This window comes from Leucoraja erinacea, chromosome 20, assembly GCF_028641065.1.
Source record: "Leucoraja erinacea ecotype New England chromosome 20, Leri_hhj_1, whole genome shotgun sequence".
In the NCBI taxonomy this organism is placed as follows: Eukaryota; Metazoa; Chordata; class Chondrichthyes; order Rajiformes; family Rajidae; genus Leucoraja; species Leucoraja erinaceus.
Genome location: NC_073396.1, coordinates 6579289 through 6607283, shown reverse-complemented (window position 1 = coordinate 6607283; position 27995 = coordinate 6579289). Strand labels below are relative to the sequence as shown.

General features: G+C 46.4%; 1 protein-coding gene across 1 annotated transcript in view; it reads right to left on the bottom strand.

Moving 5' to 3' along the window:
• tex2l (testis expressed 2, like) overlaps positions 1-26651 on the bottom strand; it is a 34524-nt gene extending 7873 nt beyond the window's left edge. Inside the window, exons 1-8 of the mRNA XM_055651100.1 lie at positions 23586-26651; positions 19512-19712; positions 17323-17629; positions 16328-16569; positions 11238-11372; positions 5795-5894; positions 2985-3117; positions 283-420 (exon numbers count right to left, since the gene is read on the bottom strand). Coding sequence (XP_055507075.1) covers positions 283-420; positions 2985-3117; positions 5795-5894; positions 11238-11372; positions 16328-16569; positions 17323-17629; positions 19512-19712; positions 23586-25085 — 2756 coding nt within the window. The 5' untranslated portion in view covers positions 25086-26651. The remainder of the gene's footprint in view (positions 1-282; positions 421-2984; positions 3118-5794; positions 5895-11237; positions 11373-16327; positions 16570-17322; positions 17630-19511; positions 19713-23585) is intronic.
• Positions 26652-27995: the final 1344 nt, after the last annotated feature.

Here is a 27995-nt window from a genome sequence, read left to right as displayed (position 1 = left end):
GGCATTGCGTGATGACGTCACTGCCCGACGCCGTGCGGCGCCCAAATTCAGTCGGCCCGCCTCCTGCCCAGCTGATTGGTAAGTATGACGCAAATGACTTCACGCGCGAATTTAGCGCGAACTTCGCGTGAACTCTGCTTCCGTTTGGTCGCGCCAAACGCACGCATTCGCATGCAAGTGGGACAGGCCCTTAAGACAATTCAAATCATGCCACTTCAATGAACCACACTAACATCAGGGCTGAACTAAGATAGTCAGATATAGAAGTAGTTCCCACTTTACCCTTCCACACCAGCTGAGCCCAATTTGTCAACTGCGGTTCCTTGCATTTCTGCTGTGGACACTTCGTCTTCATCCGAAGAACCAGCACTTGAAGACTCTTCATCGCTGTCGGTCAGCACTAGGGTCCGCGGCTTTGATCTTCAGGGAGATAGAGGGATGCATTAGAAGGAGCAACACATCAGCACAAAGACAACCTCCGCTTAAAACAACTGAAGCTGTCACTTATTAGCAGCTGGTACATCGGTTCTTTTTTTTTTCCTACTTGAAGTATTCGTCATCAAATAAATGCAGTTGGAAATAACGAGCTCCGACTGTGAGAGATGTCCTCATTAAGTGGCTCCCCTGAGCTTTCTGCCGCCTAAATATGCCAATCATGTCTTAACTGGTCTCTCTTGCATGGACGGTTCAGTGGGATGAGCGGGCAGCACAATGCCGCAGTGGTGCAGCTGCTGCCTTGCAGCACCAGAGACCCGGGTTCGATCCTGACCACGGGTGCTGTCTGTACGGAGTTCGCACGTTCTCTCCCTGGGTTTTCACGGAGATCTTTGGTCTCCTCCCACACTCCAAAGACGTGCAGATTGGCTTGGTATAAATGTACAATTGTCCCTAGTGTGTGTAGGGTATTGTTAATGTGCAGGGATTGCTGGTCGGTACGGACTCGGTGGGCCGAAGGGCCTGTTGACCCGCTGTAACGGAGATGAGGAAACACTTTCTCACCCAGAGAGTTGTGAGTGTGGAGGCCGGTTCTCTGGATACTTTCAAGAGAGAGCTAGATAGAGCTCTTAAAGATAGTGGAGTCAGGGGATATGTGGAGAAGACAGGAACGGGGTACTGATTGGGGATGATCAGCCAAGATTACATTGGTGCTGGCTCGAAGGGCCAAGTGGCCTACTCCTGCATCTATTGTCTATTGTCTATCTCTAAACTGCACTAATCTAAATTGCAGAATTGCAATCATACATATTGGAGTGTGCAGGAGGGACTCAATTGCCTTCAGCTTAGAGCATGACCTGAATAAAGTAAACATCACTGATCTGGAGTCAGGCTTTCTGACTTAATCCAGAATTTTAATCAAGCAGCAATATTAACACAGCTTGACATCCGCATTAAAGGGGTTGCAGCAGAGATACTCGGTGAAATGCTACAAAGCTTCTGTGCTGTGGTAACGTGATGAACAAAATGACATTACATACAGAGATATTCTCTTCGTTAACACGCCCGCTGAATTACATTGTGGAAACAAGGAACAGCAGATGCTGGTTAATACACATTGTGTCACAAAGTGCTGGAGGAACTCAGCAGGTCAGGACGCATCTCTGGGGAACATGGAGAGGTGATGTTGAAGAAGGGCCTGGACCCCCAAATGTCACCGATCCATGTTCTCCAGCCCGCCTGCTGAGTTTTTCCAGCATTTTGTGTCTAGTTTAGGTCAGACTAATGGTGTTGAAACAAGCCCTTTGGCCCCCACGAGGCCTCGCTGGCCATCGATCGCCCATGCGCACACACTAGTTCTATGTTCATCCCAAACATACATAGAAACATAGAAATTAGGTGCAGGAGTAGGCCATTCGGCCCTTCGAGCCTGCACCGCCATTCAATATGATCATGGCTGATCATCCAACTCAGTATCCCGTACCTGCCTTCTCTCCATACCCCCTGATCCCCTTAGCCACAAGGGCCACATCTAACTCCCTCTTAAATATAGCCAATGAACTGGCCTCAACTACCCTCTGTGGCAGAGAGTTCCAGAGATTCACCACTCTCTGTGTGAAAAAATACAGAGGCCCAATTAACCTAGAAACCCGCACGTCTTTGGGATGTGGGAGGAAACCTGGAGCACCCGGAGGAATCTCACATGGTGACCACAGAGAGAACGTGCAAACTCCACATAGACAGCAGCCGAGGACAGGATCAAACCGGGTTTGCTGGAACTGTGAGGCAGCAGCTCTACCAGCTGTGCCACGACACATATATCTGACCACGTGGCACATATATCTATGTGGGAGGAGCAAGAGAAAGCCCATGCGGACACAGAGACGAAGATATAAACTCTGCGCTGCCTGTACGGAGTTTGTCCGTTCTCCCTGTGACTTCAGGTGCTCCTGTTTATCCCACATCCAAAGACGTGCAGGTTTGTACGTTAATTGGCAACTCCAAATTACGGAGGATAGAACTGGGTGTACGGGTGATCGCTGGTCGGCGCAGACTCGGTGGGCCCGTTTCCACGCTGTATCTCTAACTTAAACTAAACTACCCATCAAAAGGTGCACACCGCTGTGTTTTAGTCACTATTTAACACTGTCCTACAGTATAAAATAAATGATTTAGATTTCACTCGGGGTAAAACCTGCCACGTATATACTTTCCGATCTCCCATATAACAATTGCAATTTCTCCCATTGACTAAGCTGAAAATGTATTAGTTTTAAAATATTGAAGGTAGACAAAAATGCTGGAGAAACTCAGCGGGTGAGGCAGCATCTATGGAGCGAAGGAAATAGGCAACAAAATAGGAAATAGGCAACGTTTCGGGCCGAAACCCGGAAGGGTTTCGGCCCGAAACGTTACCTATTTCCTTCGCTCCATAGATGCTGCCTCACCCGCTGAGTTTTTTCCAGCATTTTTGTCTACCTTCGATTTTTCCAGCATCTGCAGTTCTTTCTTAAACATTAAGTTTGAAAGTATTGATCATGTCCTCTTACCTCTCTGTTGGCGTGTCAGCTAAATTCACCCCTTCTGGGAGAAATTCTTTGCCCAACTTGCAAAGGTTCATTTTGGTTTCCAGTGTCATCTGTAACGCCCCATTGTAGGTGATTTCCAAATCTACCCACAGCCCTGTGAATGAACAGAGATGAGGGTAAATGCTAATGAATATTAATGTTGAATTCCCCGCTACAGCAGAACTTCAATTTTCAATTGGTTTTATCGAACGCCTGGCCTGGTTGATTATAGAAACCAGGAACTGCAGATGGGTTTAACCTAAGAAAGACACAAAATGCTGGGAGTTACTCGGCAGGTCAGGCAGCATCCCTGGAAAACCTTGCGGGCTGAGAATTATTCAGGGATATATCCCTGGACATTTCATTAACTGATGAGGAGGAGAACTGGATATTTTTAGTGCCTTCCCTCACAGTGAATTCTGCTGTCGGGGGACGTTTCTTGTTGATTTCTGTAGTGTACTGTTCTGTGTCTTTTTTTCTTTTTCTTTTTTATTTTATATGGATTAATTGACATTTAATCTATTCAATTAGTTTAATCAATCTCTGTAAAGAACTTTGGTTCAAAGTGATTTTGTTTAAAAGTGCTATATAAATAAATATTATTATTATTATTAAATTATTATTATTATTATTATTATTATTATTATTATTATTACTATTATTATTATTATTATGTGACTTCATGGACCTGATCGGTCAATGGCCATCAGGTATCCACCCTGTTTTGGGAACTGCTCCATCCAAGACCGCAAGAGATTGCAGAGAAGTGTGTAACGTAGCCCAGACCATCGCACAAACCAACAGGTTACAGGTTACAGGGTTTCCTTTATTGTCATTCAGACCGAAGTCTGAACGAAATTTCGTGCTTGCAGTCATACATACATACAATACAATTAAAAAAAACCCAACAATAAACACATATTAACATCCACCACAGTGAGTCCACCTAGCATTTCCTCACTGTGATGGAGGCAAAAGTCTTAGGTCTGCAGTCTCTTCCCTCCTCTTCTCCCTCTGCGCTGAGGCGATACCCCACCGGGCGATGTTAAAACAGTCCCCACGGCTCAATCACCGCGGCCCGGGGTGGTCGAAGCTGCCGTCCACCAGTCCTGCTGACGCAGCCGCTGGCTCGCGGCCGAACCCCGGACTCAGGCCACCGCCGCCAGAGCGCCGTCCCAGCCACTGGACCACCGTTCCAGCCCCGAGCTGGATCGCCCTCACGTAAGTTACCGTCTCAGCCTCGCGCCAGGCCGCCCCCGACATGGGCGCCGCTCCTCCCTCGGGCTGGGCCGCCCCAACAACCTCCCTTCCATTGACTCCATCTGCAGTTCCCACTCTGGTTTCCTCCCACCCACACTCTAAATACGCACAGGTTTATAGGTTAATTGGCTTTGGTAAAAATTGGATATTGTCCCTAGTGTGTAGGATAGTGTTAGTGTAAAGGATCGCTGGTCAGCACGGACTTGTGGGCTGAAGGGCCTGTTTCCGCACTCTACGTGTAAACCAAACTAAACTAAATCAGCTGAGTAGAAGAATTGCAAAACGTTTTGTGACCCTGGTAATACGTCTATAATGGAGCAGTAGCTGGACATTTCCATGCTTCATTTAGCAGCGTAATCTGTGTGCATGGTGTGTTGCTGGTAGCAGCACACCTCTTTGTTTTACTGCAGACAGTGCATTATTAAATCCAATATCTCCCATCCCCGAGTCCCATATTTCCCTTTTATACCCCGTCTGTCCTGTCCCCCCCACCACCCCCCTCCCCCCCCCCCCCCTCCACCCCCTCCCCCCTCCCCCTCCACCCCCTCCCCCCCCCCCCCCTCCCCCCCCCCCCCCCCCCCTCCACCCCCCTCCCTCCCCCCACCACCCCCCCCCCCCCCCCCCCTCCACCCACATCCCTCCATCCTGCTTTATATTTCACTCCTCCACTTCTTTCCTCATTGATTGGTCGAAAGACACAGCATGGAAACGGGCCCTTCGGCCCATCGAGCCCACGCCGACTCTCGATCACCCGTTCGCACGCGTTCTATGCTATCCCACTTCCACGTCCATTCCTTGCACATTAGGGGCAATTTACAGAGGGCCAATTACCCTGCAAACCGGCACGTCTTTTGGGATGTGGGAGGAAACCGGAGCACCCGGAGGAAACCCACGCGATCACTCCACCGCTGCGCCACCATGCCGCCCGCATTTTGCTTCAAATCCTAACCCTCGGCTCCGTTACACATATTGATTGATCACTACTTCAGTGTGCAACAACTATACACTTGTACTGTATCTGAGATACTTATTTAAGATGTATCTAAGTGCCTATTGGTAATCACTGTACCAATTGGTGCATTTGACAATAAATGTAACTTTAACTTGATTTCGGTTTTTTAGCTTAGAGATCCAGCTCGGAAACAGGCCCTTTGGCCCACCGAGTCCGCACCGACCTGCCATCCCCGCACATTAAGACTACACACACACACGAGGGACAATTGACACTTATACCAAGAATACAAACCCGAGCCAATGAACCTACAAACCTGTGCGTCTTTGGAGTGTGGGAGGAAACCGAAGATCTCGGAGAAAACCCACGCGGTCACAGGAAGAACGTACAGGCAGCGCCCGTAATCGGGATCGAACCCGGGTCTCTGGCGCTGCCAGGCGCTGTAAGGCAGCAACTCTATCGCTGCGCCACCGTGCCGCCCCTGCTTATGTAGAGTGAAACTTGACATGAACCGTATGGAAAAATGAATTTCAATGGGTACATGTGACAATAATATTACCATTGAACCGAATCTACTCACCTCTTGGATTGACTAAAGGGCTGGAGGTGTGGGTGATAGTAGGTAGCAAAGCCCCCAAGTCCAACTCAGTGAGAGCGAGCTCGTTCATGAAGTAGGGCAACTAATGAAAGAGACAAAATCAAAAAGACTGCTTAATTACACCAGCAGCTTTTACAATAACATTAGATGTAATTTCCAATATTGGTTCTTTGTTGCTTAGATTTATTTTATTACTGACGACCCATTTACTGTATATTTCCTAACAACGTTAGCATGGTAAAATATCCTGAGATGTTTCAGAAAAACATTATCAATCAATGTCTAAATATTAGAAGGAAGACAAAAATGCTGAAGAAACTCAGAGGGTGCGGCAGCATCTATGGAGAGAAGGAATAGACGTTTCGGGTCGAGACCCAGCACAGTGGTGCAGTGGGTAGAGCTGCTGCTTCACAGCGTCGGAGACCTGGGTTCGATCACGACCTCAGGTGCTGTCTGTGTGGAGTTTGCGCATTCTCCCCGTGGCCGCGTGGGTCTGCTCTGGATTCCCCGCGCATCCCTAAGACGTGCTGGTTTGTAGGTTTGTCGGCCTCAGTAAATTGCCCCCTAGCGTGCAGGGAGTGGATGAGAAAGTGGGATAACATGGAACTGGTTTGTGAACGGCTGATCAATGGTCGGCAAGGCCTGAAGAAGGGTCTCGACCCGAAACGTCGACCATTCCTTCTCTCCAGAGATGCTGCCTGTCCCGCTGAGTTACTCCGGCATTTGGTGTCTGTTGTCAACATGTACTTTGTGGGCCGATGGGTCTGTTGCCAAGTCGTATCTCTGAACCAAACTGAACTCTCTATGTTGTCCAGATATGCTGCTTGACCCACTGAGTTGTTCCGAGACTTTTGTGTTTAAGAAGGAACTGCAGATGCTGGAAAATCGAAGGTAGACAAAAGTGCTGGAGAAACTCAGCGTGTGCAACATCATCTATGGGAGCGAAGGAAATATAGGAGATTGAGAGGGATCTTATAGAAACTTTATACAAAATTCTTGGCAGGCTAGATGCAGGCAAGATTGCTCCCGATGTTGGGGAAAAGGGTTCCGGGCAACAAGAGGGGACGGTACGTTTCGGGCCGAAACCCTGGTCTGGGTTTCGGCCTTGGTTTATACTCTCTAGAATTTAGGAGAAACGTTGCCTATTTCAGGGGTTGACCTATTTCCTTCGCTCCATAGATGCTGCCTCACCGAGATTCAGAACTTTTTTCTCCAGAGAGAATCACTGAAGCCTCAGTAGGGACAGTTCTGGCTAAGAGCGAATTAGATGTGGATTGTTACAGATATGGAGAGAAGGCAGGTGTGTGGGTGGCTGGATAGCAAGGAGAACAGTAGCGTGCACAGAATAATGAGGTGATAACAGGTCATCTGCGTGATTTAAGGCTTTGGGTGAAGCAATGGGCTATGGAAAAGAGAGTTTGCCAATTTTTCTTACTGCAATCTGAAACTCAAATTGGGCCAAATCACTCACCCAATACGCACATGCAATCTGTTTCCCCGTCAGTAACATATGTCATGCCCGACAGAAAACATTGCACAAGGGCGATGGTGTGAACAACACCTTCTGATGTACAGACAAGGAAATGCAGATGCTGGCTTACCAAGGAAAGACACAAAGTGCTGGAGTAACTCAGCGGGTCAGGCAACATCTCTGGAGAAACAAAATGGGTGATGTTTCGGCTCGAGACCCTTCTTCAGACTGAGATTCAGGGGAAAGGGGAGACATAGACGGTACATAGAACAAATGAATGAAAGATATGCAAAAAGCAACGATGATCAAGGAAAGTTGGAGCCCACAATGGTCCATTGTTGGTTATGGGGCAGGTGATAACGAGTTATACAGACAGTGAAATTAGTACGACGACAAAGGGAGGGTCAGAGAGAGAGAAGGGATGCAAGGGTTACTTGAAGTTAGACTGTGCCTTCTTCAGACTGTCTGCTGATGGATTAAGGACTGCGGCAAAATAACAAAGCAAGTTTATTGGACACAAAAGGAATTTCGGATCAGTGTTGGTCAAAACACAAAGAGCTGGAGGGTTTCAGTGGGTCAGGTAGCATCTGTGGTGAGAATGGACAGACGACATTTAGGGTCGAGACCTTTCCTCAGACTGATTCAGACTCAATTATTTGCTGCTTTCCAGCCTCTGCAAAACAATCACCCTTTTTTTAAGAAGGGTTTCTGACGGTGAGGTCTGAAGAAGGGTCTCGACCCGAAACTTTGCCTATTTCCTTCGCTCCGTAGATGCTGCCTCACCCGCTGAGTTTCTCCAGCATTATTGTCTACCACCCGTCCTTTAAACTCACTTTTCCAGTTCTGATGAAGGATCTTTGATCCACAATGTTGACTGTTTTAGTCTCACTATTGATGCTGTCTGACCTACTATGAATTTCCAACATGTTTTTGTTATATATTTAACGAGTCTCTTACTCAATCTCGGAATGTTGCAATGCATTTAGAGTCATTGTAACAGGCCCTTTGGCCCAACTTGCTCATGCTGACCAGCATGCCCCAGCTACACTAGTCCCACCTGCCTGTATTCGGCCCATATTGGTCTAAATGTATCCACCCACAGTGTACCTGTCTAAATGTATTTTCATTGTTGTTATTCCCTGTGATTGAGATTGTTTTAAATTATTTATTACTTCATTACCTGTCTAAACATTGTGATAGTACCTGCCTCGTTCCATACACCCTTTGTGTAAAAAAGTTGCCCCTCAGGTTCCTATTAAATCTCTTCCCCCTTACCTTAAATATGGTTCTCGATTATCCTACTCTAGGTAAATGATTCTGTGCATCTATTCCGCTCATGATTTCATACACCTCCATAAGATCTCCCCTCATCCTCCTACGCTCCAAGGAATAAAGTCCTACCTCTCCCTATAACTCAGGCCCCTCGTGCTCAACCTCTCCCTATAACTCAGGCCCCTCGAGTCCTGGCTACATCCTTGTAAATCTTTGCTGCACCCCTTTCCAGCTTTGCAACAAATGAAATATGTTTGAATTATTGTTACTGCTGTAGTGTTGAAAGCATAGCAGTCAATTAATTTGCAAACAGTGATGCCCTGTTAAGATTTGACTGAGTGATAAATAGTGGCTCAGGTTCTGGAGGTAAAATCTGTTCTCTTTTACGATGCCATGAAATCTTTTACTTTCTCCTGAAGGTGAAAATAGGACCTTGAATAAGTGTTGTGTAAGGCACATAACACACCCAGCACTGTTGTCATCCGTAAATCATGCGCTGATATGTCAGCATAAACTTTAGTACTTAAGACTGAATTTGGAGTGAACTTTGTGCTTTTGACTGAGAGCTGAGATTGCCCGCACAATACAATTCACAACACAGTGTTGTATTCAGACTGAGTTGATTCAGTGGTTGCGGGTGTCAGGGGTTACGGGGAGAAGGCAGGAGAATGGGGTTACGAGGGAAAGATAGGTCAGCCATGATCGAATGGCGGAGTAGACTTGATGGGCAAAATGGCCTAATTCTGCACCTCGCACTTGTGAGCAACTATTCCGCCACTTTTACGTATATATTTGTGTCCAGAAGAAAATCTTCCATGGATGTTTTACATTTTCAAGAAAGGTTACATAGAAAATCAGATCAGATTCAGATTCAGATTCAGATTCAATTTAATTGTCATTGTCAGTGTACAGTACAGAGACAACGAAATGCATTTTAGGTGCAGGAGGAGGCCATTTGGCCATTCAAGCCTGCACCGCCATTCATTGTGATCATCCACAATCAGTAACCCGTGCCTGCCTTCTCCCCATATCCCTTGATTCAGCTAGCCCCTCGAGCTCCATCTAACATCACTAATGTTACATCGCTAATGTTTGTGTCAACCTAGAGAGTGAGTGACAATTGGGTAGCAAAATCCCTAAACCTACTATTGTCCTCCCCATTTGAGTATACTGTCCACTTCATTTGCTGGGGGCCAGCTGAATATCAAGTAGCAATCATATAACATTAATCAGGGCTAAAATAATCAGATTTAAAAAGCAATTGGATAGATCCATGTAGAGGAAAGGTTTAGAGCGATATGGGGCAAACACGGGCAGGTGGGACCAGCATAGATGGGGCAAGTGCCAGCTGGGCTGAAGGCCTGCTTCTGTCCTTATGACTCTGTGACTAAAAATAACAATTCTAAAATTCAGAAGGTCGACACAAAATGCTGGTGTAACTCAACGGGTGAGGCAGCATCTCTGGAGAGAAGGAATGAGCGATGTTTCAAGTTCGACCCGAAACGTCGCCCATTCCTCCTCTCCAGAGATGCTGCCTCACCCGCTGAGTTACTCCAGCATTTTGTGTCTACCTTCGATTTAAACCAGCATCTGCAGTTCTTTCTTGCATATAAAATTCAGAATATAGGCATCATGGTTGGCATGGGCATGTTGGGCCGAAGAGCCTGTTTCCATGCTCTGGCTCTGTAGTCTCCTAAACGTCCTTCAATTGCCCAAGAGAGAGATTTGCTCATCTTTAATGGCCCTGCCATTTTTATCAGATTTCGTGGCTACTCTGGAAGATCGTTTGGCTTTCAAGCAGGGGTAGGGTGTACATGAATCTTTGGCCTGCTGTCGAGATACCTTCTCCTATCAGAAGGTCTCTGAACACAAGGTATTCACTGCCTCCAAATGTCACTGATGTTCAGAGGCATTCAGAAAGACATCCAAATATTTTTTAAATACCTTGAAAACTTATTTTTTTTAAATTAAAATTAAAATTTATTTAAAAACACATTAATAAAAATTAAAAAAAAATAACATTAAAAAAAACATCTTCACTACATTATTTTGTTTTGTTTAGAGGTACAGAAACAGGCCCTTCAGTCGACCAAGTCCGTGTCGACTAGTGATCCCGTGCACTGGCACTAGCCTACACACCAAGGACGATTTTTAAAACATTTTTTACTGAAACTGATTAACCTACAAACCTGCACGTCTTTGGAATGTGGGAGGAAACCGGAGCATCCGGAGAAAACTTATGCGGTCACGGGAAGAACGTACAAACTCCGTACAGACAGCAGCCATAGTCATGATGGAACCTGGGTCCACTGGTGCTGTGAGGCAGCAACTCTACCATTGCACCACTGCACTGCCCCTTATTTAGTGACTGGTGACTAGGTGACACTGTGCAAAGGAATAGGGCTGCTTTGGATGTACATTGGGTAACACTGGTCTCCTGCTTCGAGCTCCACCACAGAGTGTCATAGAGAGTCACAGAATCGTACAGCACGGAAACAGATCCTTCGACCCAACTTGCCCATGCTGACCAGGATGTCCCATCTACACTGGTCCCACCTGCCTGCGTTTGGCCCACATCCCTCGAAACCTTTCCTATCCATGTACCTGTCCAAATGTCTCTTAAATGTTGTTACGGTACCTGCCTCAGTTATATTGTGCAAGGCAACCAGGCAGTCTGCTTACCCTGATTTTACTTAATTTCTTCTGAATTTTGTTAGCCACGAGATCAGCCCAGTACTTTTCCCGCAAAAAGTCCCAGAAGATCCGCCCAATCAGTGCATTTATCCAGGACACTTGGGGCTCTCCGCTGCTTGGCATCTGAGGAAAAAAACACATGAATGTTATAGGGTGATTTCACGAAAGGTCACTGGAGCGTAGATCCGCACCCACGTGACCGAAAATCTGAAGTGGAGTACATGCTATACATCCGGTACATGTTAGTGAATGGGAAAACACGCACTTTCACACCCGTTAAAAACATCGAAAACGGCCAGTTTTTGAGCTGCAATTTACTGTGCCAGTCGGGGTGACCGTGAGGCACAGCTACCTAGATTTACAGTCCAAAAAAAAGATAGAAACTAAGGTAAATTCAAGAGGGAGCTGAAGGTGCAAATCCAGCGGAAATGACCAGCGGACATTTGCCGTGGAGATTTAAAGATCCAAAATATCGGGAATTATCGCGTTTGCTCGCTGCATTTCATCAAAAGTAAGGCATTATTGACTTTTTTATCTTTATTCATTTGTTATATGAAAAGTTTTAAAAGTGAAAAATCCCTCCGTAAAATTGCAAAATCGCCCATGGTTCTCAGGTGGGTTTTAACATGCAAAATGAAAACGCTTCTGAAGCTACATTTACCATTTAAATAATCGTAAACTATCAATGCGTTTTGAAATAAATTCATGAAATCACCTTTCGTGAAATCACCCTATACAGGAGCTAGACAGCGGAACACAAGTGAGTTCATGCAAGATAGCCAAGCTACCGGTACTTAGCAACGACAAGTTATTAAGTAAGCAAATAGATGAATACTCTTTTGAACATCTATAGGTATCTGGAAGAAAGCACAGCAACTGGTTTCATTATGGCCTCGTCCAGTAACTCAAATGCCCAGCAATGAAGAAGGCTACTGAGAACGGCAAATATTGCTCCACAATTCTTCGTTTAATTTACCAATTTTTCTTCAGTCCTAAGTTTAGTTTAGTTTAATTTAGAGATACCAAGAAATTTAGAGAGGACCAAAGGGCCTGATTCCTGTATCTCTAGGGAGTGTATCTCTAAATTAAACTAAACTAAACTAATCTTAGGATCGAAGAAAAATACCTTGAAAGCTCCACGCCAACCAGCAATCACCCCGTACACTAGCACGATGCTACACATCAGGGACAATTTTACAATTTCTGACGCCAATTTAAGTACAAACCTGTACGTCTTTGGATTGTGGGCGGAAACTGGAGCATCCCGAGAAAGCCCCTACGGTCACAGGGTAGAACGTACAAACTCCATACAGACAGCACCAGTAGTCAGCATTGAACCCGGGATTCTGCCGCTGTAACCGCTGCGCCACCGTGCCGCGCGAAGGATTCTCCACCTTAAACCTACCCAACGACTGCCTCCACGGCCGTCTGTGGCAATTCATTCTACAGATTCACCACCTGCTGACTAAAGAAATTCCTCCCCATCTCCTTTCTATAGATACGTCCTTTTATTCAGGGACTGTGCCTGCTCATGCTAGACTCTTCCACTCGTGGCAACAAACATGTTGTGAGATGAACGTGGGAGAAATTGTTCATTCGTTACTGCTTTAAAAGCATAATAACAAGCAAAAAAACCCCCATCAATTTCTGAACACAATGCAATGCTTTTGTTCAAGTTAATTTGGGCGGCATGGTGATGCAGCGGTAGAGTTGCTGCCATACAGCGCCAGAGAGCCGGATTCGATCCTGACAACGGGTGCTGTCTGTACGGAGTTTGTATGCTCTCCCCATAACCTGCATGGGTTTTCTCCGGGATCTCCGGTTTTCTCCCACACTCCAAAGACGTACAGGTTTGTAGGTTAATTGGTTTGGTATGATTGTCAATTGTCCCTAATGTGTGTCGGATAGTGTACATGGGCGGGTATCGCTGGTCGGCGTGGACTCGGTGGGCCAAAGGGCCTGTTTCCGCGCTGTATTTCAAAACTTACGGTTGGACGTTTTCACTGTTTTCATATTTCAAATGTTAAAAAATAATCCACCTTTCCACGGCAGTCTCCCTCCCCTTGCAGGAAGATTGTTCCCGATGTTGGGGAAGTCCAGGACAAGGGGTCACAGCTTAAGGATAAGGGGGAAATCCTTTAAAACCGAGATGAGAAGAACTTTTTTCACACAGAGAGTGGTGAATCTCTGGAACTCTCTGCCACAGAGGGTAGTTGAGGCCAGTTCATTGGCTATATTTAAGAGGGAGTTAGATGTGGCCCTTGTGGCTAAGGGGATCAGGGGGCATGGAGAGAAGGCAGGTACGGGATACTGAGTTGGATGATCAGCCATGATCATATTGAATGGCGGTGCAGGCTCGAAGGGCCGAATGGCCTACTCCTGCACCTATTTTCTATGTTTCTATGGTTCTATGTTGTACTTTACTTCTTGTAGGTCAGCGCTCTCTTTGCTCTGCATTTAATCTCTGCTCTGCTGCGGGGCAAATTTTATTGCATTCTATTTCAACATTAACAGCTGTCCCAGTGGAGAAATTAAAACGAAAGCAGTTAAGTAATTCACCAAGATTGAGATCAAGATTTCAATCCACACCAGATGAAACTGGGTAACTGCTAAATCTTTGTACCAGTCCCTTTTCAATCATTCATTCTGGTGTTTCAACATAAATTAGTAGGATTTCACACAAAACTAACGGTACTCCTAAAATGTTCCTTGGTACAATTTGGCAATATTGACTAAATCTAATGTGCTGAATATTTTAATTTAATTTTGATTATTTTAAATGTTATCAGCAAGAGTGGGAGGAAGAATATTCCATTGTGTGACATGTTGGAAATGCACTTCAGTCTTTATTTTTTGCAATCAAACTGCCTCAATAGTGAACAGTTGTAGGAAGGAACCGCAGATGCTGGTTTACACAGAAGAAAGACACAAAGTGCTGGAATAACTCAGCGGGCCAAGCAGCATCTCTGGAGGCAAAGGAATAGGTGACGTTTTAGGTTGAGACCCTTCTTCACTCACAAATTATTAAAATTATGTAAATTATTCTTTATCCTCAGATAAAGGCACTACAATTATAGTCGCAGTCACCCACAGTGTACAGATACATGATAAAGGAAATAACAGTACAAGATAAACTCCGATTAAAGATAGTCCGAGGGTCTTCAATGTGGCAACTAGTAGCTCAGGACCGCTCTCTAGTTGTTGAGACGATGGTTCAGTGCTTTGATAACAGCTGGGAAGAAACCGTCCCTGAATCTGAAGGTGTGCAATTTCACATTTCTGTACCTCTTGCTTGATGGGAGAGGGGAGAAGGGGGAGTGGCTGGGGAGGAACTGGACCTTGATTATGCTGCTGGCCTTGCCGTGCAGGCGTGAAGTGTAGATGAAGTCAATGGACGGGAGGTATAAAGAACAATGAATGAATGATTATCCCTCCACATCATCGTCTGTATCTCTCGTTTCCCTTTCCCGTGGCTTTCCGTCTGAAGAAGGGTCTCGACCCGAAACGTCACCCATCCCTTCTCTCCAGAGATGCTGCCTGCCCTGCTGAGTTACTCCGGCTTTTTGTGTCTATCTTCGGTTTAAACCAACATCTGCAGTTCCTTCCCACCCAATAGTCTCAGTAATTTGGCCAGGGGGATGGGGATGGTGATTGCGACAAATAAAGTCTGACTTAGGTAAGGGTTCACGGAACGTAACTCTTCCATAAGTCAGGGACTGCATGCATTCTTCACCAACGTCTGACAGTTGTCCCAAAAGGAGGCTAAATCAGTTTCTATTTCACAGCCTTCTCCGCTACAGTTGACCTGGGAGACCAGAATAAGCCTTAAGTAACGTGGTACAACCTTTCAAAAGAGTGTGAGTGACTGCGTATTTATATCCGACATGTTACAAGCAATTGACTTCAGTTTAGTTTGCAGTAAATAATTCATTACAATGAATGTTTAATGCTCAGCCTTTGAGTCTGTCTTCCAACTGCTTTGATCATTAGACCTGGAAAGCAGAAGATGCTGGATGAGAACGGGAAGGAACAGGAAGCAACGTAAGATACTCTTTGACATTCCTACCCCTGGTGGAAATGGTGGAAAGAAAACATTTCTACTCCACGTTGCTTATTCTGCTATCCCTCTCCACTTTTACTGCACTGCCATTTATTGTATACGTATTTCCTTGCCTTGTTCGTCCTTCCCATATGCATTACCATGAAAAACTTATCTCGATTCAATTCCGTTTGCCACCTGTCTGCCCACCGGACCAGTCCAATGATGACTTCCTGCAGCATCTTCATTATCAACCACAAGGTGGCGCAGCGGCAGGGTTGCTGTCTCACAGCGCCAGAGACCCGGGTTCGAACCTGACTATTGGTGCTGTCTGTACGGAGTTTGTACGTTCTCCCCGTGACCTATGTGGGCTTTCTCCAGGTGCTCCAGTTTCCTCCCAAATTCCAAAGACGTGCAGGTTTGCAGGTCAATTGTGTAGGATAGAACTAGTGCATAGGCGGAGGTATATTGGCTTGGTATAATTGTAAAAATTGTCCCTAGTGTGTGTAGGGTAGTGTTAGTGTGCGGGGATCGCTGGTGGGTGCGGACTTGGTGGGCCAAAGGGCCTATTTCCACTCTGTATCTCTAAACCTAAAAACCCACACGTCTTTGGGGATGTGGGAGGAAACCGGAGCACCCATGCAGTCACAGGGAGAACATGCAAAATCAGACAACCAAACAACTAGAGACTGGTCCTGAGCTGTGATCTACCTCATTGGAGGCCCTCAGGCTATGTTAAATCGGACTTTACTGGACTTTATCTTGCACTAAACGTCATCCCCTTTATCATGTATCTGTACACTGTGGATGGCTCGATTGTAATGACTCGATGTATAAACCCTAAGGCTTTTCACTGTACATTGGTATTAATAAACTCAATAAACGTGACAAGTAATTTATCCCAACTCCACACAGAGAGCATCCAAGGTCAGGATGGAACCGGGATCTCTGGCATTGTGAGGCAGCAGCTCTACCACCTGTGCCTCTGCGCCGCCTCTCATTACTGGAATAGGTGTCACTTAAACCTCCGGCACCCTACCTGGTTGTTGGTGGGACTGCTGGCCGTGCTGTGGTTGGGGCTCAACAAAGGACTGCAGCTGTCTGAAACAATCAACTTGGACATGTATCTGCTGTAGTCCAGAAGGATCTTCTGTTTGATGTTCCCAGCCAACTCCTTGGTTTTAAAGAGGGAGGGGAGGTATTCAGTGCTGTCACTGTTACTGCTGCTGTCACTGCAGGCCCATCGCCCAGATGGGCTGGAGCCTAGATTTGATGCAGGACCTGGAAAATAATGTTGGATATTATTTTTGGGCCATAAACTACCGACTTCTCACAGTTTCTCGAAGTAGTGAACTGAAATATACGGAGTATTAGGCAAATAGAAACATCTGTAAACCCCTGTAGGAACCAAAAGGAACAGTAGGAGTGTGTGACTATTGTCTCCAATGGTATTAGGAATGGTCAATTCTAAAATTAGTCGTTGGACCTATTAACACTGGATTGGGCATCACAGCGCCTTACAGCGCCAGAGACCCGGGTTCGATCCTGGCTACGTGTGCTGTCTGTATGGAGTTTGTATGTTCTGCCTGGGACCGCGTGGGTTTCCTCCGAGTTCTCCGGTTTCCTCCCACACTCCCAAGACGTGCAGCTTTGTGGGTTAACTGGTTTCTGTAAATTGTCCCTAGTGTGAACGATCGTGCGAGTGTAGGGGGTGATCGCTGGTCGGCGTGGGCTCGGTGGGCTAAGGGGCCTGTTTCCACACCATATCTCTAACACTGGAGCTAAAACTAATAGCTTGCTGGTGGGGGTTGGGGGATGGGGGACTCAACCGCTGCGCCACTGTGCTGTCCAACTTGTTATGCAGTGCAAAGCAGGGTTTTAGATGTGTGCATCATGCGGAAATGGAAACAAATATTAGCAAGCAAAAAGTTTCAAAGCACTAAAAACAAGTTACGTGTTTTCACATTATTCCATACCCTTGTAGCAAAAAGTTTCTATTCTTGCCCAAATCATAACAAGTGCAAATTTCATTACCTCTGCTATGGTTCTGTCTGTCGTCTGATTGGACTCGAGAAGCCAAAAGGAAATATCGGAACCATTCTTCTTTTTCCCTGCCTGTTCTTCCAAAGAGGAAGAGTGCGTTTTCTCTGCCTTCTCTGGGCGCTCTCAGCTGGAGATCTTGTGGTGCGATCTCTGCGTCTTCACTGTCCGTGTCCATCTTCATTTTTCTATCTCCAGAAGATCTAGATCTGATGGCCTCAGACTCACAGAGGTAAATACAGATGGGATACTTCTTATTCCATATTCTCTTCTTTGCAAGGCCGGGTGGCACGAGGAAAACCTAACGGCAAAAGGAGAATTTCTTTATAAGCACGAGCTGGTACCAAAGACAATTTAGTTTAGTTTAGTTTAGAGACACAGACCCACTGAGTTACTCCAGCACTTTGTGTTTTATTCAGGATTCCAGCAACTGCGGAGTCTCCATTTCTGTGCTCTTTATCTAAAGTCTAAAGGAGAAGTGAACTTCCACCTTAGACTTTAGAGATACAGTGTGGAAACAGGTTATTCCGTGCCGACCAGTGTTCCACGTACACTGACACTATCCTACACACACTAGGGACACAATTTAACTATTTTACCAAGCCAATTCGCGTACATACCGTTGGGTCTTTGGAGTGCGGGTGGAAACCGGAGCACCCGGGGGAAACCCACGTGGTCACAGGGAGAACGTGCAAACTCTGAATAGACAGCACCCATAGTCAGGGTGAAACCTGGGTCTCCGGAGCTGTAAGGCAGCAACTCTAGTGCCACCCTTGATGCCTATGCCTTCTGCAGATCTTACCCACCGTGGACTTTCCCCAAATCATTTGAAACCTGAGGAAGTATTTTGCCAACTTTGCCCCATTCGTTCAAGGTAAAAATTCAGTGTAGAAAATCACAGGGGGAATAGAAAGGGTGCACGCACAGTGTCTTTTACCTAGGGTGGGGGAATCAAAAACAACAGGGCATATGTTTAAGGTGAGAAGGGTAAGAATTAAGTAAGAAGCTGAGGAGCAACTTTTTCACATTAAGGAAGGATGCAGAAGGTTTGCATATCGTGCAAGCACGGGATTAGTTGGCCAAATGATCAACTAATTCAATGTAACACCAACACTTCTGGCTTTAGATGATTAAACTTAACATTCTTCAAACTGGGACGCAGACCTTTAACATCAAGGTGGTGGGTGGGGGCAGAGATGACTGTGATATTTAAGAGACTTTTGGATATGCACAAGAATATGCATGGGAATGGAGGGATATGGATCAGGTGCATTGGTTTAGCTTGGCATCATGTTCGGCATGGACATTGTGAGCCCAAGAGCCTGTCCCTGCACTGTGCTACTCTATAAAAGGACACAAAGTGTTGGAGTAACTCAGCGAGACAGGCAGCATCTCTGGAGAACATGGATAGGTGACATTTCGGGTCGAGACCCTTCTTCAGACTCCAAACTTGAGTGTGAGGAAGGGTCTCAACCCAAAACGTCACCTGTCCATAATCTCCAGAGATGCTGCCTGCGGACCTGCTGAGTTACCTCAGCACTTTGTGTCCTTTTGAATGAATGAATGAATGAATGAATGCATGAATGAATGAATACGTTTATTGGCCAGTATGTACACATACAATGAATTTGCCTTGGTGCTCCGCTCGCAAGTAACACGACATACAGTAAACAATTAAGAATAAAAAATAAAACATTAAAACATTAGGAATAAATGTATTGAACATAGACAATAGACAATAGGTGCAGTAGTAGGCCATTCGGCCCTTCGAGCCAGCACTGCCATTCATTGTGATCATGGCTGATCATCCCCTATCAATAACCCAGGCCTGCCTTCTCCCCATATCCCTTGACTCCACTAGAGCTCTATCTAACTCGCTCTTAAATCCATCCAGTGACTTGGCCTCCACTGCCCTCTGTGGCAGGGAATTCCATAAATTCACAACTCTCTGGGTGAAAAAGTTTTTTCTCACATCAGTCTTAAATGACCTCCCCTTTATTCTAAGACGGACCTTCATGGCTGATCATCCACAATTATTATTACACATGTATTATAAATGTATTACACAAATCTTTTGTGTATTACTCAGCATCTACGGTTCTTTGTTTCTACATTTTGTACCGTTCTATCTTCTATGTTCTAAAGGAAAGCCTCGAAGCTGGTCTAAACTAATTCTCACCTACCTTGCTATCAGCAAGGTCACAGGAGCGATGGCTGATGAAGACCACATCGTGCTTGCCTTCGTCAAAGGTCGCGCGCCGCGGCAGGTTGCTTCTAGGGTAGGAGAGCTTCAGCGCAGTTCCCTCGAGGGTCACAAAGACGGAGAAGGTCAGGGAAGGATGGTAGGTCTCAGGATCGTAGCTGCAGATCTCATTCATCCAGCCCTGCAAAGTGGAAGAGACAGAGCGTTAGCTTCACCGTGAAACCTGCACGAAAGTGGCTTTCCGTAAATGGGACAGAATTTGCCTCAGTGGTTCAGGGAAAAACATCGAGGTCCACCGCAGATTATCTGGCAACTGGTGGTCCGACACCTCCTTTAATCCTTCTGTGCAGACCATGCTGCCAGGGTCTTATCTGCTGCACATAATGCATATTCTTCCATTCCCTGCGTATCCAAGCACTTATCAAAAAACCTCTTAATCTGCCCTATTCCATCTCCCTCCACCGCTACCCCTAGCAGTGCGTTCCAGGCCCCTAAAAATGTGCCCCGCACACCTTCCTTTAAACTTTGCCCCTCTCACCTTAAAGCTATGCCCTCTCATCTTTGAAATTTCTACCCTGGGGAGAAGGTTCTGACTGTCCGCCTCGTCTATACCCTACTTAACCCCAGAGTATCTTTGCTCCTTCCCTTCACCCTCCCCACATAACCAGCATTGTTAACGGCTCCGAGCGGTGGAGCAGCGATGGTGGTCACCAACGGCCACGCTTGGCCAGGCCGACCTTGCAACGTTGCCAGGACAACGGGCCTTCATGGCCAGGCCAAGGACACTACACCCTACAGCAACTGAGGCTTGAAAATGGCGCCACTCCTGGGGACTCTGTACATTTTCTCAGCGTACTATTCCGGCAAGTTTGTACTGTATCTAAGATGTGCTTATGTATGGTGGTACTTGCAGTGCACTGTGTACACAAACTAATTCACTGTACCTCGATACACATGACCAGGGTGACCATGCGGGAAGTTGTGCAGAGAAGATTTACGAGGATGTTGCCAGGACTCGAGGGCCTGAGCTTTTTCACATGGAAGGAAGAGTACTTGAGCAGGCTAGGACTCTATTCTTTGGAGCGCAGGAGGACGAGGGGGGATCTTATAGAGGTGCACAAAATCATGAGAGGAATAGATCAGGTAGACTCACAGTGTCTGTTGCCCAGAGTAGGAAAATCAAGAACCGTAGGACATAGGTTTTAGGTGAGGGGGGGAAATTTAATAGGAATATGAGGGGTCATTTTTTCACACAAAGGGTGGTGGGTGGATGGAACGAGCTGCCAGAGGAGGTAGTTGAGTCGGGGATTATCGTAACGTTTAAGAAAGGTACATGGATGGGACAGGTTTAGAGGGATATGGGCCAAGCACAGGGAGGTGGGACAAGTGTAGATTGGGACATGTTGGCCAGTGTGGGCAAGTTGGGCCGAAGGGCCTGTTTCCACACTGTATCACTCGACGACTCCACACAGTACCATTGAAATTATAAACAGTCCCATGGTCCAAATGAATCACTTGCCAATTGGAATATCCGGCCACTGATGTATGGTGATGAAAATCTGAGCGATCTTTTCTATAAAAGGGGAAAATGGAGCATTGGGGAGGTGGAAGGCCTTAGAGGTAATCTCTGCTTATCAAGCTTAAATGCTTTCAAGTAATTGCACACAGTGCCTGCCAAGGATGCTTTCTTCTATTCCAAGCTGCTGACAACATATGGAGGGAGGAATTCAATTAAGACCATCGTGCAGAACAGATTGCAGTGAAGAAATGTCTGCTTCATCAGCAGCTCAAGTTGTATCCCAATCAAAAAAAAAAATCTAACACTAGATTTAATTATTTTAGGTGTAGTTATGAATGATCCAAGGGTAAAATTCAGGTTGTTATGAGTGATAGCACCCGGGCCTCGAGAAGGATTGTGGAATAAAGCTCTGCTGCCAACATTTCACACACTGCTATGGATGATAGTGAATTGTTAAAGATATTGCTTTCCAGTTGTGGTTAGTATTGAACTGAAACTCTAGTAGACCTGCCACATTATTACTTAGAGAATGTCGGGGAGTTCAATAATAATCCTTCACCTGGCTTCCCAATGCTTCTCCAGCGCAAGGTACATGTCAAAAATAAGATGTGATCCAGAGGAGCACAGATAGATGTACAGGTATGTTTAGTTTAGAGATACAGTGCGGAAACAGGTCCTTCGGCTCACCGAGTCCACACGGCCCAGCAATCCTGCACACTGACGCTATCCTACACACACTAGGGACAATTTACACTGAAGCCAATTAACCTATAAACCCTGCAAGTCTTTGGAGCGTGGGAGGATACCTGGAGTAAACCCACGCAGGTCACGGGGAGAACATGCAGACTCTGTACAGACAGCACCCATAGTCAGGATCGAACCCGGGACTCTGCCGCTGCACCACCATGCCACACATGTGCTGGAAGGAACTTCAGATGCTGGTTTACACCAAAGATAGACGCAAAATGCTAGTGTAACTCAGCGGGTCAGGCAGCATCTCTGGAGAGAAGGAATGTGTGATGTTTCAGGTCGAGAGCCTTCATCAGGAGAGACAGACAGACTGATAGATGTAGATATGGATTTAGTTTAGTTTAGAGGGCAGCACGGTGGCGCAGTGGTAGAGTTGCTGCCTTACAACGCTCGCAGCGCCGGAGATCCGGGTGCCGTCTGTACGGCGTTTGTACGTTCTCCCCCTGACCTGCATGGGTTTTCTCCGAGATCTTCGGTTTCCTCCCACACTCCAAAGACGTACAAGTTTGTAGGTTAATTGGCTTGGTAAGTGTAAATTGTCCCTAGTTTATGTAAGACAGTGTTAATGAGCCGGCATCGCAGGTCGGCACAGACTCGGGGGGGCCGAAGGGTCTGTTTCCACGCTGTATCTCTGAACTAAACAGAAAAAGATACATTGTGTAAACAGGCCCTGTTTCAGACAAGCAGAGGAGGTCAGTTTACCCTAGTATCATGTTTAGCAGGAGCTGAAAAGTCCCTTCCTGTGCTGTACTATTCTATGTTTTATGTTCTACATTAAAATGATTTGATCAAACCGGCCACTTACAGGGTGGCACAGGTGGGCCGAAGGGCCTGTTTCCATGTTGTAAGCTTAACCTAAATTAAAACTTAATTTAGTTTAGTTTAGTTTAGAGATACAGCGTGGAAACAGGCCCTTCGGCCCACTGGGTCCGTGCCGACCAGCGATCCCCGCATATTAACACTATCCTACACACACTAGGGACAATTTTTACATTTATGAAGTCAATTAACCTACATCCAGTACTTGTATGTCTTTAATGAACCACGCAGCCTGGGGCTCGAGGCATATACTAGGGACAGAATCAAGGGATATGGGGATTTTGGATGATCAGCCATGATCATATTGAATGGCGGTGCTGGCTCGAAGGACCAAAGGGCCTACTCCCGCACCTATTTTTCTATGTTTCTATGTAATTCGCATATCACTGTACCTTAATTGGTACACGTGACAATAAAAGGCCTTTGAAATCTTTGCATGGAGCGGTGGGAGGACATTGTCAACAATGTCAGGCCAGGCCGACCCCAGTGCCGCTGCCATGGTTCTTAAGGCCATGTTAAGTTTAGTTTAAGTTAGAAGTACAGCGGAGAAACAGGCCCCATGGCCCACCGAGCCCACGCCGACCAGCGATCCCTATGTACACTACACTAAGGATAGTTTACAATCTTTTGCCGTATCCAATTAACCTGTACAGCCTTTGATTACAGTGTGGGAGGAAACCGGAGCACCCGGGGAAAACTCACGCGGTCTCAGGGAGAAAGTGCAAACTCCGCACTGTGGTCAGGATGGGACCTGGGCCTCTGGTGCTGTGAGGCAGCAACTCTGCTGCTGCACCACTGCCTACATGTGACAATAAGCTGCAATTGAATCGTTGAGATATTGTGATTATACCAATTATATATGCATATTATGAATCAAACATTTGGTGGGTGGGGGTGGATATAATCTATGTTGCTTTTCTTGAGACTTCAGACACGCCCGCGAGCAATTACAAAAATGATGTTTACCTTCACAACTTCAGAGTCCCTGGGTTCTCTAATGATGTTATCTGGTTGAATGTGTTTATTGGTGCGCAGAGCAGGTTGCGATCGCCTGGGTGTGTGCAGGGAGATGATGAGCAGTCCGATCATAAAGCCACAGACAAGGCCGAGGGAGAGGCCGGAGAGGAAGGCTGGCAAAGGGAAGACAAAGTAGCTGTAAGCGAGAGTGGCAAAACACAGCAGCCTTTTACTTGGCACTTTGGGAGGAGAGCATGGAGTCAAGGGCGAACTGGCGAGGGAGGACGATGGTTCCTGGCTGCACAGTGAGTGGTCTTCACTGGACTTTGTCTCCACAATCTGAAGCACATCTCCAAAGGAGCAGATCTCATACCTGGTGGTGGTCCCGTCGTCGGCACCGCTGGTTTGAGCGAAGGACAGACATTGTTTCTTCTGCTTCCCCTTCTTGCTGTGCCCTCCCGGTGAACTCTGAGCGTTGGACTGCCTGTCAGTCTCCTTCCTTTCCGCTTTCAGCATCTCCATCCTGAACTTCTCCAGTCCGGTCCTTGCGTTCTTGCTGCTGCCTGCATCATTGCTGCATCGCTGCTCCCAACCAGAAGCAGCAACGCAGGGGGACTCGGGGCCAGCCACGGTGTTTGAATGCCTTTGCGATGGTCTGAACTTGGGGCTCCCGCCACTCTCATCTCCGATCATCTTGCTCAGCATGTTCAAGGGCTCTTGCATGGCCTCCGAGAGTTTCCTCTTGGTGTCTTCCAGTTTGGCTTCGACTTCGGGAACTTTGAAAAAACTCACCTTGCACTCGGCGCCGGGCGATCGCAGGGGCGAGGGCGGAGCGGTCTTGGAGTCGCCGTTTCTCCCCCTGGGCTGCGTAAACTGTCGCCAAAGGTGCAAGTTCAACTTGGAGTCCGACTTGGATTGCGTTACCTCCGGCTCGTGGCGTGAGGTCTCGGTGGAGATGGACTTCACCAGGTTGAGCAGAGGCTTTGGCTTCAGGGAGGAGGAGGAGGAGGAGGAGGAGGAGGAGGAGGAGGAGGACCCGTCCCTGGATTCCATCTCTGCCGACAGGGATTTGACCAGGCTGATGAAAGGAGTCGACTCTGACGAGCTGGAGGAGTTGAGCGAAGAGGACACAGGGGATGAAACCGAGGGGAAAAATAATTCGCCAAAGAATCCAGAAACAGAGGGAGACGAAGGCAGAGATGAGGTCGGCAACTGTAGGCTTGGGCACTCCTCCAGAAAGTGAACGTTCACTTCTGATATTCCTTCCTTATGCTCCACCGATGAGGTTCCTCCAACATACTCTCTCCTTACTGAAGAGGTTGGTTCTCGTTCCTCTAAGTTAGCCCAGTCCTCATTATTCGCTGGTGATGTTAAATGGATGACGATACCTTTGCCGTGGGAAGCAATAGGTTTTGTGCTTTGTTTCTGGATGGTTTCTTCTGCGACCGAAGGCTTGGAAGAGTTTTCCAGCATTTCCTGATCCTGTTCATCCTCCCTCAGATCCGCCATGGTTTATGGCTCAAAGACTGATCAATGTATCTGCAAAGATAAATTGCAACAGATGTTATAACAAGATCATACCACTCAATGTCCTAAATAACTAATTGGTACCCCGATTAGTCAGGGGTTTTGGAGAGAACCATCTTTCCCTATCTGAACCCCTTTCTCCTGCCTTCTCCCCATAACTCGTTGCACACGTACTAATCAAGAATCTATCTATCTCTGCCTTAAAAATATCCTTTGACTTGGACTCCACAGCTTTCTGTGGCATCTACCATCACCTTGCACTTCAGGGGCAGCACGGTGGCACAGCGGTAGAGCTACTGCCTTACAGCGCCAGAGACGCAGGTTCGATCCTGACTACGGGCGCTGTCTGTACGGAGTTGGTACGTTCTCCCCGTCACCACGTGGCTTTCCTCCGGGTGCTCCGGTTTCCTCCCACACTCCAAAGGCATGCAGGTTAATCTGGTTAATTCCCCGTCTGAGAAGATCCGCCAACACACAGGTGCTCATCATCGAGGATGGAGCAAGCTTCAAGGCAGCAAATTGGGAATCTTGGGAACATCCACTCCAGATAAATGGAGGCCCCTGGCAAATACAGGTGGCTGGGAACGGGCTGTAACATCAGAATTCATGGGCATTGTGCCAAAAACCAATAGAAACCATTCAAGTGATTAAAATCAGCATCAAAGACAGCTAATTTTCACCAGGCAAATCATTCATTCATGTCTAATGGTTTTTTCTTCATGCAATTTTGATTGATTTTATTACCCAGTTAACTGGCAAGAGAATAAAATATGGCATTCCGCTAACATTGCTGCTTTTGGCTTCATATAAACAAATTTATGCCAGTGGGGTTTAATATATTAAGTGGCAGTAGGGAGTAGTTGCTGTAGACTATTAATGTTTACCATTCTTTCAGTGTTAGAGATACAGCACTGAAACAGGCCCTTCAGCCCATTGGGTCCACACCGACCAGTGATCCCTGCACATTAACACTATCCTACACACACTAGGGACAGTTTACACATATAAAAAAAACAATTGACCTGCTAACCTGTCTGCCTTTGGAGTGCGGGAGGAAACCGGAGATCTCAGGGAAAACCCACGCGGGTCACGGGGAGAACGTACAAACTCTGTACAGACAGCAGCCGTAGCCAGGATCGAACCCGGGTCTTTGGCGCTGCAATGCAGCAACTCTACCGCTGCACCACCATGCCGCTCAGTGACATAGAGAAAAATATTTGTTTAAGCTTTTTGTTCTTTTTTTTGGTTCGATTTCAATTTTAAATTTCTCAGTTATACTGGAGTAGGAGGTAGGTGACTGTGGTGGAATTGTATCCATATATCTAATTAATCGCATTTATCCCTGTTATTAAACTCTAGTATTTTTTAATTGAGACAATACAAACATAGCAAATGATTTCATTTTATGTAGGCTTTTCATGTGACATAAAATGCCATGGGATGCGTAGGGCGGCACGGTGGCGCAGCGGTAGAGTTACTATCTTACAACGTTTGCAGCGCCAGAGACCCGGGTTCGACCCCGACTACGGGTGCTGTCTGTACGGGTTTGTGCGCTCTGTACGGGTTTGTGCGCTCTCCCCAAGACCTGCGTGGGTTTTCTTCAAGATCTTCGGTTTCCTCCCACACTCCAAATACGTACAGGTATGTAGGTTAATTGTTTTGGTGTATGTGTAAATTGTCCCTAGTGTGTGTAGAATAGTGTTAATGTGCGGGGAACGCTGGTCGACACGAACTCGGTGGGCCGAAGGGCCTGTTTCTGCACAGTGTCTCTAGAAAGTTCATGTCTGGTTAACAATATCATAAACTCTCTGAAATCTAATAATTTTAAGGTATGGGGGAGGGGGGAAGATTTAATAGGAACCTGAGGTGGTGATGGCTGCATGCAACAAGCTGCCGGAGGAAGTATTTAAGGCAGGTATTTTCGCAACGTTGAAGAAAAATTCAGGCAGGTACATGGATAGGATAGGTTTAGAAGAATAACGTGGGCAGGTGGGACTATTGTAGATGGGACATGTTGGTCGGTGTGGGCAGGTTGGACCGATGGGCCTGTTACCACGCTGCACGATTAATGCACCATTCCCCATCAGCACGATTAATGTCACAATGTAGTTTAACCCTAAAATGTAAAACCTGTTTTCCATCCACACCAGATGGTACATATATCAAAATATATATATCAAGATATATATATATATTTTCATTTATTCTATTGACATATGTACTATGTTATCATATTCTGTTGTGCCGCTGCAAGTGAAGGGCCTGTCCCACTGTAGGAGGTAATTCAAGAGTTCTCCCGAGTTTTCCCCCCGATTCAAACTCGGAGAATGTCCGCAGCGGGTCCGTAGAAGTTCGTGGATGTCTCGTAGCGGCTCGTAATGCTAACGGTAGGTACTCGGGAAATCCGGTAAACTCGTGACATTTTTTCAACACTGTGAAAAATGTCCACGAGTGAAGAAATACTAGTGATGAAAAAAAAATTGTTACTTTTTACTCGTGCGAGCCGCCTACGAGACATCCACGAACTCCTACGGACCTGCTACAGACATTCTCCGAGTTCACATCAGGGGAAAAATTGGGAGAACTCTTGAATTACCTTGGATCCAAACTGGGACAGGCCCTTAAGAATTGTCCCATTTGCTTCATAGATGACACACTCTTGACTTTGAAATGCTTCTTTGGCTGTATATCCCTTGGGAATGTCCTGAAATTCATGAATGGTTGCACCATAAATGCAAGCATCTCTTCTTCCAAAAGCTCAACCTGTTTTTATTTTGTCTTGGAGCAGAATCAGTGCCTGTATTTCATATGTAGGTAACTTTATCAAAGCATTGATCGTACTCCAATACAGAAGTATTATTGATCTAAATCTTGCATAAGCTGCACTGCTGG